General features: G+C 38.9%; 1 protein-coding gene across 1 annotated transcript in view; it reads right to left on the minus strand.

Annotated features, from left to right (window-relative positions):
• Window positions 1–3,427: 3,427 nt before the first annotated feature.
• The window catches only part of LOC308669352 (uncharacterized protein), a gene marked incomplete at both ends in the record, with an annotated part of 28,931 nt that continues 15,718 nt past the window's right edge, over window positions 3,428–16,640 (minus strand). The window contains 1 exon segment of the mRNA XM_081329988.1: window positions 3,428–3,555. Coding sequence (XP_081186114.1) covers window positions 3,428–3,555 — 128 coding nt within the window.

Consider the following 16,640-nt stretch of genomic DNA (forward strand, 5'->3'; position numbering starts at 1 on the left):
GTAAACTTGTTCAGTATTGTCCCAGAAAATAAGACAGAAAATGTGTTTACATTACAAGAAAGGAGACTTAAGTTAGACCTTAGAATAATTAGAATTATGTCCAACCAATAAGAAGGGAAGAGTCTGTCTTGGGAGATAGTATTGGTCTCTTAATTTTTGGAGGTGTTCAGAAGCTGGATGGTCATCAGCCAGGAACAATTTTGTAATGGATTCTTGCCCTTGGTAAGAATAATCTCCAAGATACCATCAATACATAAAAACTGATGATATGATCTTTAGGCTGGGAAATAAACCCTTCCCTTTGGAAGGATTTGCATGCAGTATTGCAATGAACAGGGAATACAACGGGAAACAGCAATTTCCTAGTTAATTTTCCCCCATATTGTAACACCTAATTCAATTTATCTCTGTACTGATATAATTAAGTATGCTTCTTTACATCAGTGAGGAGAGAAAAGTGAGTCATTTTCAGGGTTCTTTGTAATGTAAACAAATCCACTCCTCCTCGTCCTCCTCTTCCTCCTCCTCCTCCTCCTCCTCCTCCTCCTCCTCCTCCTCCTCCTCCTCTCTTAATTTGCCTTTCATCTGGATATGGCTCAGTAATATAATGAAGTCTGTTATTCAGCGTAGCAGATTTAGACAGTGAGTTTTCTTTTTTCTTTTTAATTATAGTGTATTGGGCATATGTCCCTGCACTGATTTATAGGCAAATAAAGCCATTCTTATTGTGCGGCTATCTGCTTCCTTAGATCCTGCCAAGACACTATTTCAAGTCTTCACTCCAAAATGTGAAAACATGAAAGCTCAGTTGCTCTTGGCGGCTAAAAGCCTCTGTTTACCAGCCAGCTACACCTTTTATGGATAATTTCTTGGGCTGCTTTCCCCCACTTTTGTGGTATTGTAAGTACAGCGATTGTTGCCAAGAAGGGTTTCCAACCATATCCAACCACATGCTAGCTACACTCGGTCCAACTGAAATTCTTTGGAGGAGTCTCTTTATATTGAGCCTATTTCTTAGCAACACTTCTGCTCTGGAGACAGGTCATGAGCCCGATTGTTAATTTTTATTTTATCAGCCCCAACAAGCAAGTGTTTGAATATAGGGCTCCTGTTCTTGGATTCTTCTCTGGCCAAATAACAATGAGCCAAGTAAAAATTGATATCTGAAGCTGTCTTACACAGAAATAGGCAATTGATCTATCCAGTTTAATATTCTCTAGTCTGAGGTTTACTCAAACACGTCCACGCAAATAATTACTTACATCTTGAGGAAAAGCAGGAAGAAAGTTTTTGGGAAGGAAGCAGAAGGACTGTTCTTTATCATCATTTCTTTCCCCCCCCCCCAACCATGGGGAAATAGATGCTGGACACCCATCACTGAAAAATAATTTGGGGGAGGAGGAATCTTGTATGAAGAAAAAGAAAGAGAATAAGAAAAATAATAAAAGGAGGAATATCTGAAAAACAGTGAAGAAGATGCACTGAAGCTAGTACACCATGAAGGCTTACTGAATATTGAAAAGACCAAACTGATGTACAAAAAAAAACCTAAACGAAGAATAGAAATGAGACATGGCAAGGTAAAGTATGTACATGGCCAGTACACACACACACACACACACACACGCACACACACACAAACACACAAAGCAGATAACAAAAAAGGTTAGGGTTAGGGTTGAATAAATTTCCTGACAGTGAGAACAATCCAATCTGCTTACCTCCAGAAGTTGTGGTGCTGCATCACTGGAGGTTTTCAAAATGGACAGCCATTTCTCTGGAATGATGTAGCATCTCTCAAAGAAGATGTCCACGATTCCTTCCAATGCTATTATGCTATGTTCTATGAAGAAAGAAACATGTCCAAAGCAGGATAATTTAAGCCTGGTCATTTGGGCCTAAAGTGAGAACTCTGATTTGATTTACGTATTCACTGATCCATTGTTTCTCTTCCTGACTGCCAGCAGTATTCTCAGGAGCCTTCTTCAGTACCAAAGTTCAGAAGCATCAATACTCTTCCTATCCAACTTTCACATCTACACAGCATCATAGGGCATACCATAGCCATGATTCTCATTTTTCTAGAAATATCACTGCATTTGAATATATTTTTCAAGGCATTCATGGCCACTCAACTACTGCTGGACTGTACTGTATTTATTGATTGCTCCTTCCTTCCTCCCTCCTTCCTTCCTTCCTTCCTTCCTTCCTTCCTTCCTTCCTTCCTTCCTTCCTTCCTAAAATTTATAGCCTAACTCTTACCACAAGGTAACTCTGGGTGGTTTACAATCATCCTTTTTGCAAATTGTGTTTCTCAAGTTGTTGGCCTAACCTCTTGGACTAAAATTAAAATAAGCAGAAAACAGCAGCCCTAGTTTGCAGGAGACCTTCTGGAACCAGACAAAATTCAATACAAAGTGGCTGCATTGATACAAATTGCTTAATGACTTTACCCTTGGCTTCATATTCCTGTTGCAAGATTGCCAAAAGAAGGTAAAAGAAGTTTGCTTTCTTCAATTTGGATGCAACAACTGAGCAACAGGGAGCAAAGGCCAAGGAAAAGGAAAGCAAACGAATGTTAAGTTTACAAAATGTAGAGACTATAAATAGAGGAGCAGTGAAAATGCAAAGCTTTAAATAAAAAAGGCAATAGTTATTTTCCTGTTTTGTAGCTATAGCCACCTATGTTTCTCATCTATTGCTACGTTTGTTCCATTTAACAAATTATTTCATTTAAAGGAGGTTAAAAAAAAGTGATCATTTAGGAGCATTTCCCCAATGGGTCCTTGGGTTATTCTCTGTTCTTTAAGTCAGGATAGAAATTTATTTTAATTTCATTATTCCTATGAAGGCTGTGCAAATAACAAATGCCGGCTTTAAAAAAAAAGAGTTCTGATTTATTGTCCCTTCCAGCATTGGATGCTGGAAATCATGATTTTAATTCTTGAAGATTTAAAGAAATTGGGTAAGAGGGGTGAGCTGCTTAAGATCCAGATTTAAAGATCCTATGGCTCCCCTGCCCCTCCCCACTGCAGTCACACGATTGCATTTTGGGTGCTTGGCAACCAGCCTGCATTTATGGCCATTTGCAGCATTCCACAGTCACCTGACTATGATTAGCCAGCACCTGACTATGATTAGCCAGAGATGGTGGTGGATATTCTTAACTACTGAATGGCTACAGAAACATGATCAGAAGTACCTCCATTTCTTATGCATTCATTTAACTAATTTAAGATGGAGTTTGGCCATCGGTACTCCCCAACCAGTTGGCAGATCAATAAAAGTAAGATTCACATTCACAGCCTTTGCTAAGACAACAAAGGCTGGCTTTGTTTTATTAAAACCACAGAATTCTGAGAATTGGTTCTAACCAATCAACCAAGTATCAGGGAAACCGATGAAACAAGAACATCACTTAAGAAGGTCAGAATGGGTTCCCATAATAACCTGGCAGGCACCCACACCTGCCAGTGTGATGGTGGCATTCTTCATTCTTTCTGGAGCACTGACATACTTGGTTACAGTTCTCTCCATATGTGCCTGGCGGACAAGCTGTGGGGAGAGGAAATGTAAACCAATGAATTACATTTGTCTTGATAAACATAGTGTTCAAACAAAGGAACAGGCAGACTTTATTCAATAAGACCACTGCTTGCAGAAGAATGTTATCCTCTGGGACTTTGGGTTTATTACTTTTGCTTTGGGATTACTTTGTGGTTTGATTTTGTTCTGTTCAGTCAATTTGTGCCCAACTGTCAAGGGCCAGTTGCAATTTTCTTGTCACTTAAAGAAAGTCATAGGTTGATGTCAAGGAAAATCAACCAAAATAATAAACTCAAGAGGGTCTCTCTGCGTATGCATGGGGATTCTGTCCTCCTCTGCCCTGCCTTCAAGCATCAAGACAGCCTCCAATGTTGAGGCAGTTTATTTTTCAGTTCTTTTTCTGCCCTGGAGACCCATAGTAAAGCTTATGCTTTAGTGGGGTTTTGGCGCTCACCAGCATAGGTTCAGGTATATATTTAAGTGTTTGTTTTCACAACACAGAATAATATGCTATCAAGAATCTATTCATAATTTTACTGTAGTATTAGAGAAATGCTTCACTGGGATGACCTGTGGCCTGATAAAAGCTGCCCCCAAAATTCATTTATAATGTTTATGGTGACAGAGAGGACAGCTAGATTGGACCCCTGGCCATTTAGTCCACCACTCTGTTGTCACAGTGGCCAACCAACTGCACAATGAAGCCTACTAGTCTCCCAGCAGATGGCCTTCAGAGGATGTTACACTGCCATTAAGGCTAATAGACCTCGATTCTCATGACTTTCATGAATTGGTCCAACCCTTTCTGAAGCCAGCCCAGTTGATAGGCAGCACAACAGGTAGCATATTCCAAATCTGAATTACATGTTATGTAAAAAAAATATTTTCTTTATCTGTCCTAATTCTTTGAGATTAAAATTGATTGGGTGACCTCTAGTTCTTTTTTTAAAAAAGGAGGTAATAGCTTTTTCTTGTCCATTTAATCCACACTATGCATAGTTTTTTACATCTCAATCACTTCCCCTCTCATTTATCTCCTTTCTAGACTAAAAATCTCCAAATTTCCCAATATTTCTCATAAGAAAGTTGCACCAATCCCTTAATCATTTGTGTGGGCTCCCTCTAAAATCTGTCTAGTTCCACTGTATCCTTTTTATGGTGCCGCATAAGAGTCGTACATAATATATATTGTCTGGAATTTACTGTTGTTATATATAAAAGTGTTATAATACTGGCATTTCTATTTCCTGATCTTTTTTTGCAGGAGATGCACACTAATGTTGGCACCTTCATTGAACTCTTTACTATCACTCCAAGATCTCTTTCCTCATAAGTCACTACTAGCTCTGATTCTTTTAGTTTGTATGAATACAGGTAGTCCTTGACTTACAACAGTTCACTGAATGACTGTTCAAAGTTACAACACTGAAAAAAGTGACATGGCCATTTTTTGCACTTACATCTCCATGATCACATGATCGAATTTCAGTTGCTTGGAAACTGACTCATATTTATGAGGGTTGCAGTGCCCCAGGGTCATATGATCACCTTTTGCAACCTTCTGGCAAGCAAAGTCAATGGGGAAGCCAGATTCATTTTACAACCTTGTTACTAACTTAACAACCACAGTGATTTGCTTAACACCTGTGGCAAGAAAGGTTGTGAAATGGGCAAAATTCACTTAATGAACATCTCAGCAACAGAAATCTTGGGCTCAATTATACTCGCAAGTCGAGGACTACCAGTTAGTTAGGATTTTTGGCATCACTTTACATTTGTTGACTCTGAATAACACCTGCTATTTTTACACCACCTTCCTTATGTTCATACATGTATAGTAATCATATTAGCAATCTTATTAAAAATAAAATGCATATTAACATGCCGATTAACTTAATTTTAAACAAAGTTGCAATTTAAAGTAAATCAAATTGGGGTTTTGAGTCAGCTTTGGGCACTTTTCTGTCAGCTGGGAGAAGCATAATTCCTGGCATATCAAAAACCAGGTGTGTTCTTCAGCTCAGAAGAAGTTGTATGTTCCTACATTAATTGATTCCATGTGTTTTAAAAAAAATCCAGTGATGATGCAGGTAATGGTGTAAAAGATATATCAGCAATAGCACATTCAAATATAGAAGTCATTGCTTAATGATGCAGCCAAGAAACAATGGATATACAGATGTGAGCCAGTGTTTTGCCAGCATTAATGTTGCACATATGTGTCTACAATAACAGTAGGAAGGAATACGTGCTTCAGACACTGAACTACCCAGTGACCATTGATTTTTCCCTAGCTATGTTTTCATTGATCAAAAGACTCTCTCCAGCCTTCATATGTGCAGTTCTTCTGACTTCAATACCAGTTGCTAGAGAGTGAGCCAGAGGTCCTTGCCATGCAAAGCATATGTGCTATCATTGACTTCTGTGTTTTCCCAGAAAAATAGGAAGTTGCCCTAAATTGGTTAATTTAGCTTAGAATTGCTAACTTTGTTAAATCTAAGTGATAGGAAGCAACTATCTTGTTTCAGGCAACGTCTTTCCCAGCTCTACGTGTAGGCTAGTGGCAGCAAAACATTTCATATACAATAGATCTGCTCTACCAATATATACTATGGTCTTTTCCTATTGTAGAAAATTAGACTACCAGTCCATCTTTGGGTTCAAAGAACAGCCTATTTGAATACCATGTGGACATGCTAGAGAATTCATTTGGGTCCTGTTGTAGTCAAAGCATATACTCTAGTACAGGGGACTTCAAACTCGGCCCTTTTATGACTCATGGACTTCAACTCCCAGAAATCCATAGCCAGCATGTCTGGCTGAGGACTTCTGGGAGTTGATGTCCATGAGTCATAAAAGGGCCGGGTTTGAAGACCCCTGCTCTAGTACAATGGCCCCCAACCTTTGGGGCACCAGAGACCGGTTTCAGGAGAGAGTTTTTTCCATGGTCTGGAAGGAGCGTGGTTTCACATGCTGTCTGTATCCCAATGATGGGGCTTCACTTTTTTCATGGCCTGGTTTCTGGCATGCCCTGGACCGGTGCTGGTCCACACGCCAGGGGTTGGGGACCCCTGCTCTAGTAGTATGGCCCAAGAAAAACAGTAAAATCAGAATAAAAATAACTATGAAGACTTAAAACCCATTGCATAATATACTAGAGCTAATTAACTGGAATGGCAGCACCAGCATGGCTGGCTGGGAAATTCTGGGAGCTGAAGTCCACGTATTTTAAAGTTGCTAAGGTTGAGAAACACTGTAGACTGCATGGTTCCAAAGTAACCAAGTACTGAACTTGACTGAACAACGCTTTAATTTTTGATGGGATTGGAAGAAAGCACAGAGGAACAGGTGTATATGACACACACAACAATGTCAATTATATGGACCCTTGCTCCATATAATGTTTATCATACAGTAGAAGACAGGCAAGGAAACAGGAGAAAAATAAACAAAAACAAAATATGTGACTCAGAGAATAGACTGTCGATCCAAAAAACTGGATACATTTTCATTGTAGGGAAATATGTAAGTCTTATGAATTTGCCACCTTCACCAATATGGTGCTTTTCAGATATCTTTGTTCATGCTGGCTAAGAATTATGGAATTATGGTCCAACACATTAAAAAGTATCAAAGTGTGGAAAATCAGAATCAACTTTAAAAGTTTGGGCAAAGGAGATTTTTGTAAAATTATGAGGGTATTTTTCTCCTGCATGCTTTTCTGTTGTGGATAGATGGCTTAGAGATGGACATAAGTACATATTATAATATCTAATTAACTCTGATAAATTATTACTACTTGCAGATGCTGTTAACCTAGATAGGTGTTAAAAACAGTCAAATTTACGGAGAATATGATCAGTGGAGATTTTTTAAGTTTGGTAGTTAATAGACTTTAATGTTTTTGGAAGCCCAATATCTTGGAATCCCATGTATTGGAGATAGAAAAAGGAGTACTACTCTGTCAGTGTAGAAATGTACATTGCAAGTAAACACTGTTTGTTCTCTGTGTCTTGTAACTAGAAATATTTTGGAAAAAGTAAGTCTACCAACCCAGACGATCAGTGATTTCAAAAGTTGTTGCTTCCGAAAAATAACCCTAGTACCCTTACAGAATACTGTTCATTTCTGTATGTAGCTCATTTGCAATAGTGAAAAACAGCATATAACCATGATTAGGAAATCATAAGTTTATGACAACCAGCATCATGGTTAGGATGTCAGATTAAGTCTCAGGAAATCCAGGTTCAGGTCATCCATAGTCATAAAAACTCACAGGATGATTTTGAGCCCAAGCTAGTTCTTTCAGAGAAAAACTCACCTACGTATCTTGTCTTGAGCTTCTCAAGCTAATGTGGTGTATGGATATAGAAAGATATAGATAGAGAGAGATGCTCTATTTGGGCCCATCAATCCTCATTTATTGCAAAGAGCCATAATTTTGAGACACCACATCATTTTTTTTTAATATGATTCTCCCAGCCCTCTAAAAGCTGTCACACAATTGTAAAGTCTAATATCACAAAGAAGGAAAGTCATTCAATATATCAGGAATATTCATATCAACAGTATTTCATTAATTTAATTTGGTTTAAATTAAATGAAAAGTCAAATTAACATTCAATTTTCTTCTCAGTCCATCTGCTTTGTTCTAGTTTATCTACATCTCCTGGCCTCAGTCCTTTCCCCGTTTGCCACTCGAAGACCAAATTTTTAAGCCGTGTCCCCTGAAAGATTGCACACCCCTGTGAAATTGAAAAGTTAATGATGATGGGATTTCATTCAATTTAATTCATCTCTGTGTTAGAAAAATATCACCGCATTTGGTTACAGAAAGCAGGAGATAGCTTAAGAGGAACTGATGCTTGCCGTATTGTTTTCTTCTCTACCCCTTTATACAGTGACACATTCCAGGCCAGTGATGGCAAGATGGCTACAGTCACATGTTTCTTCACACCTTTCTCCAGAGGAGCCAGCTGGACAGGCTGAGACGAGAATCAGACACACAACACAAGTCTCCCTACTAAAGAAGTAGAAGGGCAGGATAACTAATCTGAATGCAATCCTTCAAACGCTTCAGCTAAAAAGCCAATATTTGTGAAGAGAGAAGATATGGCTTTCTGAATGCTTTCAGATGCCGAAGATCTGAATATGCAATTTAAAATGCCCGTGTGCCATAAGGCTAAAAGTATTCATTGGTGAATAATGACAGCCCAACATTTGCTGAATGTAGGCATTCACACAGGAATTAATTTGGGGAATGCCTGAAATCTTGCCACTATACATGCTCATCTAAAGGCCCATAATCCTAATGAGGTGTGTTTTACAGATCTCTTGAGTTGGGGAAGTTTTTCACCGCCTGCCAATGTACACACTAATACACACATATGCTAGTGTTACAAGTAATTGCCTGCAAATTACTCTTACCTGCAGATGTGCACAGAGTATACATTTTCTGGAGCCATGTCCCTATCATCACCCAAAAGATTGAAGACGGCAGAGATTGGACTGGAAAGCAGACACCACTGCAATCTTAGAACCTCGATTGCTTATTTCCTTCCAGCCTCTTGAACTCTCAACTGGCTCATACCTGCCCATACTGATTTCTGCTGTTAAGGACATTTCCTGGCTGTCCAAGAAGGAAAAGATTGTTCTGACTTTTCAATTTATTTTTGGCTAGGCAGGATAGCTCTACCACTGGCACAGACCTTCTTTAGCCATCATTTTTGCTTTGGGGCCAAACAAGAGGAGAAATTAATTCCCACCCCCCATCTCACAAGAAATATGTGTAGTTGTTTGCCATGCAAATAGCAGCACAGTCAAACCTGAATAGCCTTGGTGAGATGGGAGGAGAGAGATTAACCCTTGCACTCTTGCCTGTGGTCTTCATTAGCAATGGGCAATTCATTTGAAACTGCTTTAATTTTATTTATTTTTTGACCTTGCTGGAGTCAAAGGGGAGGAACATGGTTGATTACATGTCTTCACTGCTGAGACAAAAAAACATTTGCCCTATTTGGAGGAGGGGAGGGGGGGAAATGAAATGAGAAACCTAAAACTTATAGGGGCTTCAGATCCTCAAATTGTTGTTTAATCTGCTTTCTCCCACACCAACCTAGTGGAAAATCAACTTTGGAGCAGGGTTAAAAGATGAAATAGGTGCCTTAAATTCAAGGCTTTAGGTTTGGACTCCTGCTAAACCCCAAACCCCTAAATCCTAAGGAGACTGCCAACAGTCTCTTGCATGTCAAAACTCTGCAGCTTCTTTCCCATGAAATTCAGACACACTAGAACACATATGCAACAAAAAGTATGCAAATTTCACAATGAAATAGGACGTTTATGCTTTCCTGAAGCAATCATGTCATCTTCTCTTGAACATGGTTTTTCCATGCTGGCCACATTAACCCCATTTTTGCTTTCTCATTTTTTGGGTATGGTGGATCAGCTAAGAATCATCAGGCAAATGCTTCTTCTTCTGCAGGCTTTGGCTAACATTATCCTCGAGTTGAAAAATGGCTTTGTTTCATTTGACATACAGTATTGTGTGATTGATGCTGCCTCATTAGCCTTTGGCCCAATTCTCAAATCCATTTTTTTTTCAAAGAAAAATCATATCGATGTCAGAAGCTACCTTATACTATAGTGGTCAGATCATTGATTCATTTCTTTAGCCTGTTCTTCAGATTCTGACAGATCTGACAGATTCCCCAGAACAGGAAAAAAATTCTCTATTACCTCTAACTTGATTCTTTTAAAATTGGAGTTGCAAAGAATTAAACTCAAGATCTTCCAGGAAACCATATACTTTAGTTCTCAATTACTCCAGGTTTTATTCTGTCATTTTGGGGCAGCAACAGAATTATTTCAGTAAAAGAATACTCAGTAAGAATTTTAAAAAAATGTCTCTTGTATGGCAAATACCATTTCTTGTCATTCAAAGATAAAGAGTGTTGGAGATTTATGACTTCACTATAAATATGAGCTATATCACTGGGTTATGTTTTTCTATCATTTGATGCTTATAATGAAACTCAAGAGTCCCTCTGTTAGCTCTGTGCAAGGCAGCAGTATTAATTTAACATTGTTGCAAATGCCAATCTGTTCTGATAGCATTTTATGTAATGCATAACACACCACATGTAACTAATCTAAGTTAACTTAGATTCTTCTGCTAAGCAGAATTACCTATCTGATTTCCAATGGTCTGTGATTTCTCTATTGTCACTTTTGAGGGTTTTTCTTAAGTGTCCACTTACTTGAATGTCAATTTCAGCATTATCAGGGAATACCTGTTATACAAACAACAGTGTTTATCATTGCTATTTGGTTATGACACTGAATCTTTTCCAAGATCTAATTCTTGCAAATTTCAACAAAGAAATGAAATCTATGTAGATGAAATCATTTAAAAAAAAGAAAAACCCTAACAGCTAGATCTGGTCACACCATACAAAAATCCTGATGTGGTAGAACATGGCATATCAAATTATAGGTGGAGGATGAATTACAGATATTGTGTTAATAAATGAAAGTATCTGGTAATCTATCAGAGTAAAACATGCTCGCTTTAGTTCCTGACACGTGACTTCCTCATCTTCAAAAGTAAGGATACTCACAAATTGGGTTTGATTCCTGCTGTCTGTATAGGTCCACCCATGTAGTTTTCTTAAAAACAGCAAAATGGTTTGGTATTCCTCTCCTATAGGATTTTTCCCTACTTCTCAGACTAATCTATACCCCAGAGATTCCTTTGTGGCTGTTCATCATTAACATCAATTCTCATCAACATTAACTAGGCCTGATCTTATTACTTAGCATCTGAAGTCACTCAAGGTCAATCAGATGTTGCCACCTGTGGAGGCTTCTTGCTCTCTCATGCAATCAGAAAGACAATCTGGAAAGACATGCCTTCATAATTCAATAATATTGTTCAGTGGAAAAAATTATGGAACTGTGAAATCCTAGTTTTAGAGATGTGTGTTTTTGGTTTTTTTTAAGAAATTGAATGACCACCCATCCTCCTCATTCTGATGAGGATCCAGATCTGTTGGGGAGACTACATTTAAATTCACTAGAATCTTCCAGACAATCAAGTCCACTTCATCCTGGGGTCATATGTACACTCCAAAAGCATAGCCAAAAAGTGCTCCATTCTGATAAGATGCAGCTCCAACCTCAGTTTCCCTGACAAGACGGGGGAAAAGAAAGAGAGAAAAATGGACCACAAAGACTGATCACATGATATCAAAGGGTACATAAAATCCCTTTGAAACTCAGTTCATGAAAAACAAAGAAAAGAAATGGATTTGGAAGGAACCATGTTTTCAAGTCACACTCATGTGTTTGTGTATTGAACATGACTGACAGAACAACTTGGGCCCACAAATATGTATGATCATAACACAATGTGAATGGTTTTGTTTTTTTAAAATAGAAATGGAATCATTTGCATAATAGATCAACCATCATTTTGCATGTCAGAATGTCTCTTATTATAAACAGCCTCAGTAAATCTGATGGACAGTTTATTTGCTGCCAGATTTTTTTTAAAAAAAGTATGCAAAGTCAGTCTTCTTTCCTTTGGCAGAGTGATTCTAAAACAAAACAAGCCAAGATTTTACTAGGCTTGATCTTAAAAGGAAAGAACAAAACAGACATGAAAAAGTGTCATTTCTATGCTTCAATCCCTTCTCTATACTTCTCACTCATTTATCTCCCTGTGCACAGAGACACAGGACAGATTTGCACCAAGAATATTAAAACTTTTTGTTCCAAAGAAAACTCTTTAACATTTAATTTCCTTTCTGATCCTCAGTTGCTGATCTGGGCAACTCAGTTTGAAAAGTCCTGAATAGGTCCAGTAGGTTTTCTCTGATTTCTGACTCTTCAATCAACATCGCTTCTTAGATCAAGAGGAACTTCATTTTCCCTCAAAGGTGCTTGGGTCAGTGGCTTGAAAGAAAAGGATGAATATGGCAACAGTTTTGAAAAGAGCTAATCTCCTTCAAGGATCTGAATACACCCTGGAGAGAGATCCTAAACCCTGATTTCAAGTTTGCATTTTTATTTCACATTTACTTGAGTTATTCAATCTTTCTATATCATGTCCTTTGGTTCTGCTTCAAATTCTGCCATCACAAGTGCAGACATCTCCACTATATTGCAATGTGAAGATGTGATTTCTGCCAGATCAGGTAGTTTTAGCTAGAATAGCCATAATTATGCAGACATACACTTCACCATAGCTATTATCTGTATATCTAGTGCAAGGGTAGGCAATCTTGGCTCTTTTATGACTCGTGGACTTCAACATGCTGGCTCAGGAATTCTGGGAGTTGAAGTCCACAAATCATAAAAGAGCCAATGTTGCCTACCCCTGACTTAGGCTATCCCAGAAGTCAATAGCTTTCCCCACTAACCTTCATGTTTCAAGGTTCCCCCTAACTGTCATGGACTCATTTGGACTTTCTCCAGAACTTACATGCTAATGTATGGCAGTCAGTGTCATACTGATGGCAAAGAGAAAATGAAAATCATTTCCACATTCAGATAAAGCAAATGTTCTCTGAGGCAAAATGAAACCTAATATATGAACAATTCTATGCATTGGGCTCCATGATTGTCATAGAGCCCATGAATAACAGAAGATAACAATAACAGAATTGGAGAGGACCTTAGAAGGCTTCTAGTCTAACCCATCTGCGAAGTAATTTTTAAAGAATTATTGCAACTCCATTCAAACCAGACTAAACTCTGAGTCCACTTTTTTTAAATTTACCAGCAAGAATTCCCTTTTTCTAGATTCCAGTCTAGTTTGTTTCCCCTCTTTTCACCCATTCCCCAATTTAGGCAACATTCAAGAGTACTGATGGGTTCCTTGGCTTCACTTTTGGACAAAATGCAGGAAACTTCAGGTTCGTGCATTCCACTCCCGTTCTTGTTTTTATTTTAAATTAATCACAGGTGGTCGTGATGTCCAAATCTATCACCTATGGTTTATGAAACTGGTTTGCTTCAAGAAATCACTGTGAAGATTAAGCACAATTTAGGTTTCAGGCATAGCATTAATTTTCTTTTGAAACAAAAAACAGACTTTTTTGTGTTTGCATCAGTAGAGGAGTGGGATGAGTATATCCAGTCGCAGCTTGCAAAGCTTTTGTATTACACATGGAAACAAAAGAGCACAGTCTACCATGCTTTTTGCTGGTTGAATAATTCACCACCTAGTTCATGATGCAAATTAGAGATTGCAAATAGGAGAACATGGTTTATAGAGCCTTGCAGAATAAATTAATATTGTTTGGTAAGAACAGGTTTTGAATGGTTTATACCCATTGGTGTTGGGTTGATGCATATCTTTATAGACCAAGTTCAGAGGAAAGCTTACAGCAACGCTGCAATCTTACCTACTACTGTTTTAACCTTCATGTTCTCAGTACAGCAAAAATCTAGAGGAGCAGCAGATGGCAGTAAAGAGGAGGGGGGGTTGTATTCCTTTTCTGCCATTTATTGGTTATCAAGATTTCTGAGTCCCAGATCTGGGGTAAAATTCAGGAAAGGCAAAGCTAGTGGCTAATATTGTGGAATGGATTTTTTTTAAAAAAAAATGGCTTGGGGAAGTTTGGTCATGGAAAAAGTGATAGGCTCACTTTTAAAAATGTTTTGGTTCTTTTTATGTCAAAATTTGAATAGGGAATGCTCCACTTAAAGACAGATATACTGCAATATTTCATTTACCAGTGCCAACATAATGCAATAGTTCACTTTAGACATAATGCCAAGCATACTTTAGTCACTTCCCAGTTCACATTTCCATCCCCCATTAGAGGCAGATTCTGTATTCAGAGGTACAGATTCTAGATGTGCAGAAGTCTGTACACTTAAAATTGAAAAAATAGCCTCTTAGTAACAGTTTGCAGATCAGAAGTAGACCTTATGAAACCAGTATCAACCACTTCTGCTTGGTTATTCCAGTCTCATAATGGCAATTCACCATATAAAATGAATGCCACAACTTCATAGCACCTCCAACGTTCCTAGTTTAGCCAGTAGCTGGATGAGGAGAAACCCTGGGGCCATCAAGACGTATCGTGTGCATGAGTTTCTAGCAATCATAGGGGAGCTTAGAAGTCAAAAAAGGGGATAGCTGTTCTCAGTTCTCCTAAGATGCAGACATTAGTGCCATCTATTGCTTTGGGAAACGAATTAGACCCTGTTTTTAACCTCTCAGGCTCTTCAATATAAGGAAACCCAGCTTACTAGCAATCCTCATAAATGTTGCAACCACTGCAATCAGTGTTTCAAACTCCCCCTACAGGCTGAAGCCCTCTGCCTGCTAAAAGAACAAAAGGGGCCTCATATATTTTATTCTGGTTGTTGACAAGTTCTCTGCAGATGGTCTGCATCTTCCGTTATCAATAATGTTGAAAAGCTTTTCCATTCGTGCCAAGTGGCCTCCCTAAGCCGGCGGCTTTTAATAGCATTAAAACTTAGAGCAAATCAATTTCTATCTCAATTATGCTCCAGTCTTGTGTTCCCCTCTAAACCTTTTACTTCTCTCTTAGGAGAAGATCTCTCCATCACTGTATACCGCAAGGCCTGAATATAAATACAATATCATTGTGTGCTGCCAGAAGACCTGGAAGCAAGCCATCACTTGACCATTTTAATAGCAACCTTTGGAAGAAACCAGCAGTGTCACCCATGTATTACAAGGCATTACTGGCCGGTCTTAAAATCAAAGCAGTGATTCATTGTTTGGCTAAGAGGAAAAAGGGGCTACTTTTTCTGCATTGTTGTTTGACCTTATCCCTTTAACTTGAAGGCAAAAGAAGTTGTGAAGGCTGCTGCACCTTAGCTATTGCCAGAAATAAATCAAATGTGGTACAGAAAGCTTTAACGGTCCCATTGCACAAGGACAAATGATACCTTTTGGATACAAGTTCAGTACACTTTAGCGGGCAGATGAAGGAGACAGGCAGGCTAAAGATTAAGGGCTCTGTTTCTTAATTAAACTTAACATACAGAATCAAAGTACCTACAGTTGTTGATTGAGTTTCTTTTTTCTTTTTTTAATAAAGAGTTTGCATAGATCAGTCAAGGGCTACGTTGATAGATTGCTACCTACACAGATGTTTGGAAAGTCAGAGCAAATGGTCTGTAACCAAAAAAACAAAACAAAACCGAAAAAACGATCAGGCCTGATTCAGTAACACCCTGGACTCTTCACTGGAAGAACAATAGTCCCATATTTCACTAAACCTATAAATCCTTATAATTAAGCTATGGAAATGATGAATCTATTTAATAAGTTTATTTATTATTTTTTTTATTTATTAATGGGATTTATATCCCGCCCTATCTCCCGAGGGACTCAGGGCGGCTAACAACATCAAAACTGAAAGGTCTCTGTACAGTAAATTAAAAAAATAAAATTTGAAATAAATTAAAATAAATTAAAGAATAAAGTTAGAATTGTAAACATAATTAAAATCCGTCAGTCCAGGTCAGCCAGGTTTAAAAGGAATGTTTTGAGGCCGCGGCGAAAGGACTGGAGATCTTGGGCCATCCGAAGCTCAGGGGGGAGCTGGTTCCATAGGGCTGGCGCTCCCACAGAGAAGGCCCTCCCCCTGGGGGTCGCCAGCCGACATTGCCTAGCTGACGGTACCCTGAGGAGGCCTTCTCTGTGTGAGCGTACTGGGCGATGGGAAGTCGTTCCCGGCAGCAGATGGTCCTGCAAGTATCCCGGGCCTAAGCCATGTAGGGCTTTAAAGGTAAGAACCAGCACCTTAAATCTCACCTGGAGGGCAACCGGTAGCCAATGCAGCTCACGCAGGAGGGGTGTAATATGGGAGTATCGGGGTGCTCCCATCACTACCCGTGCAGCTGCACTCTGCACCAGTTGAAGCCTCCGGGTGGTCTTCAAGGGCAGCCCCATGTAGAGAGCATTACAGTAGTCTATACGGGAGGTAACGAGTGCGTGGGTGACTGTACGTAGGGCATCTTAACCATTGAGAGACAGTTTGGTATAGTGGTAAAAGGCACCAGGCCGGAAACTAGAAGGCTCTGAGTTCTAGACCTGCCCAAGATAC

Source organism: Vipera berus, assembly GCF_964194415.1.
Source record: "Vipera berus genome assembly, chromosome: 5".
Lineage (NCBI taxonomy): Eukaryota > Metazoa > Chordata > Lepidosauria > Squamata > Viperidae > Vipera > Vipera berus.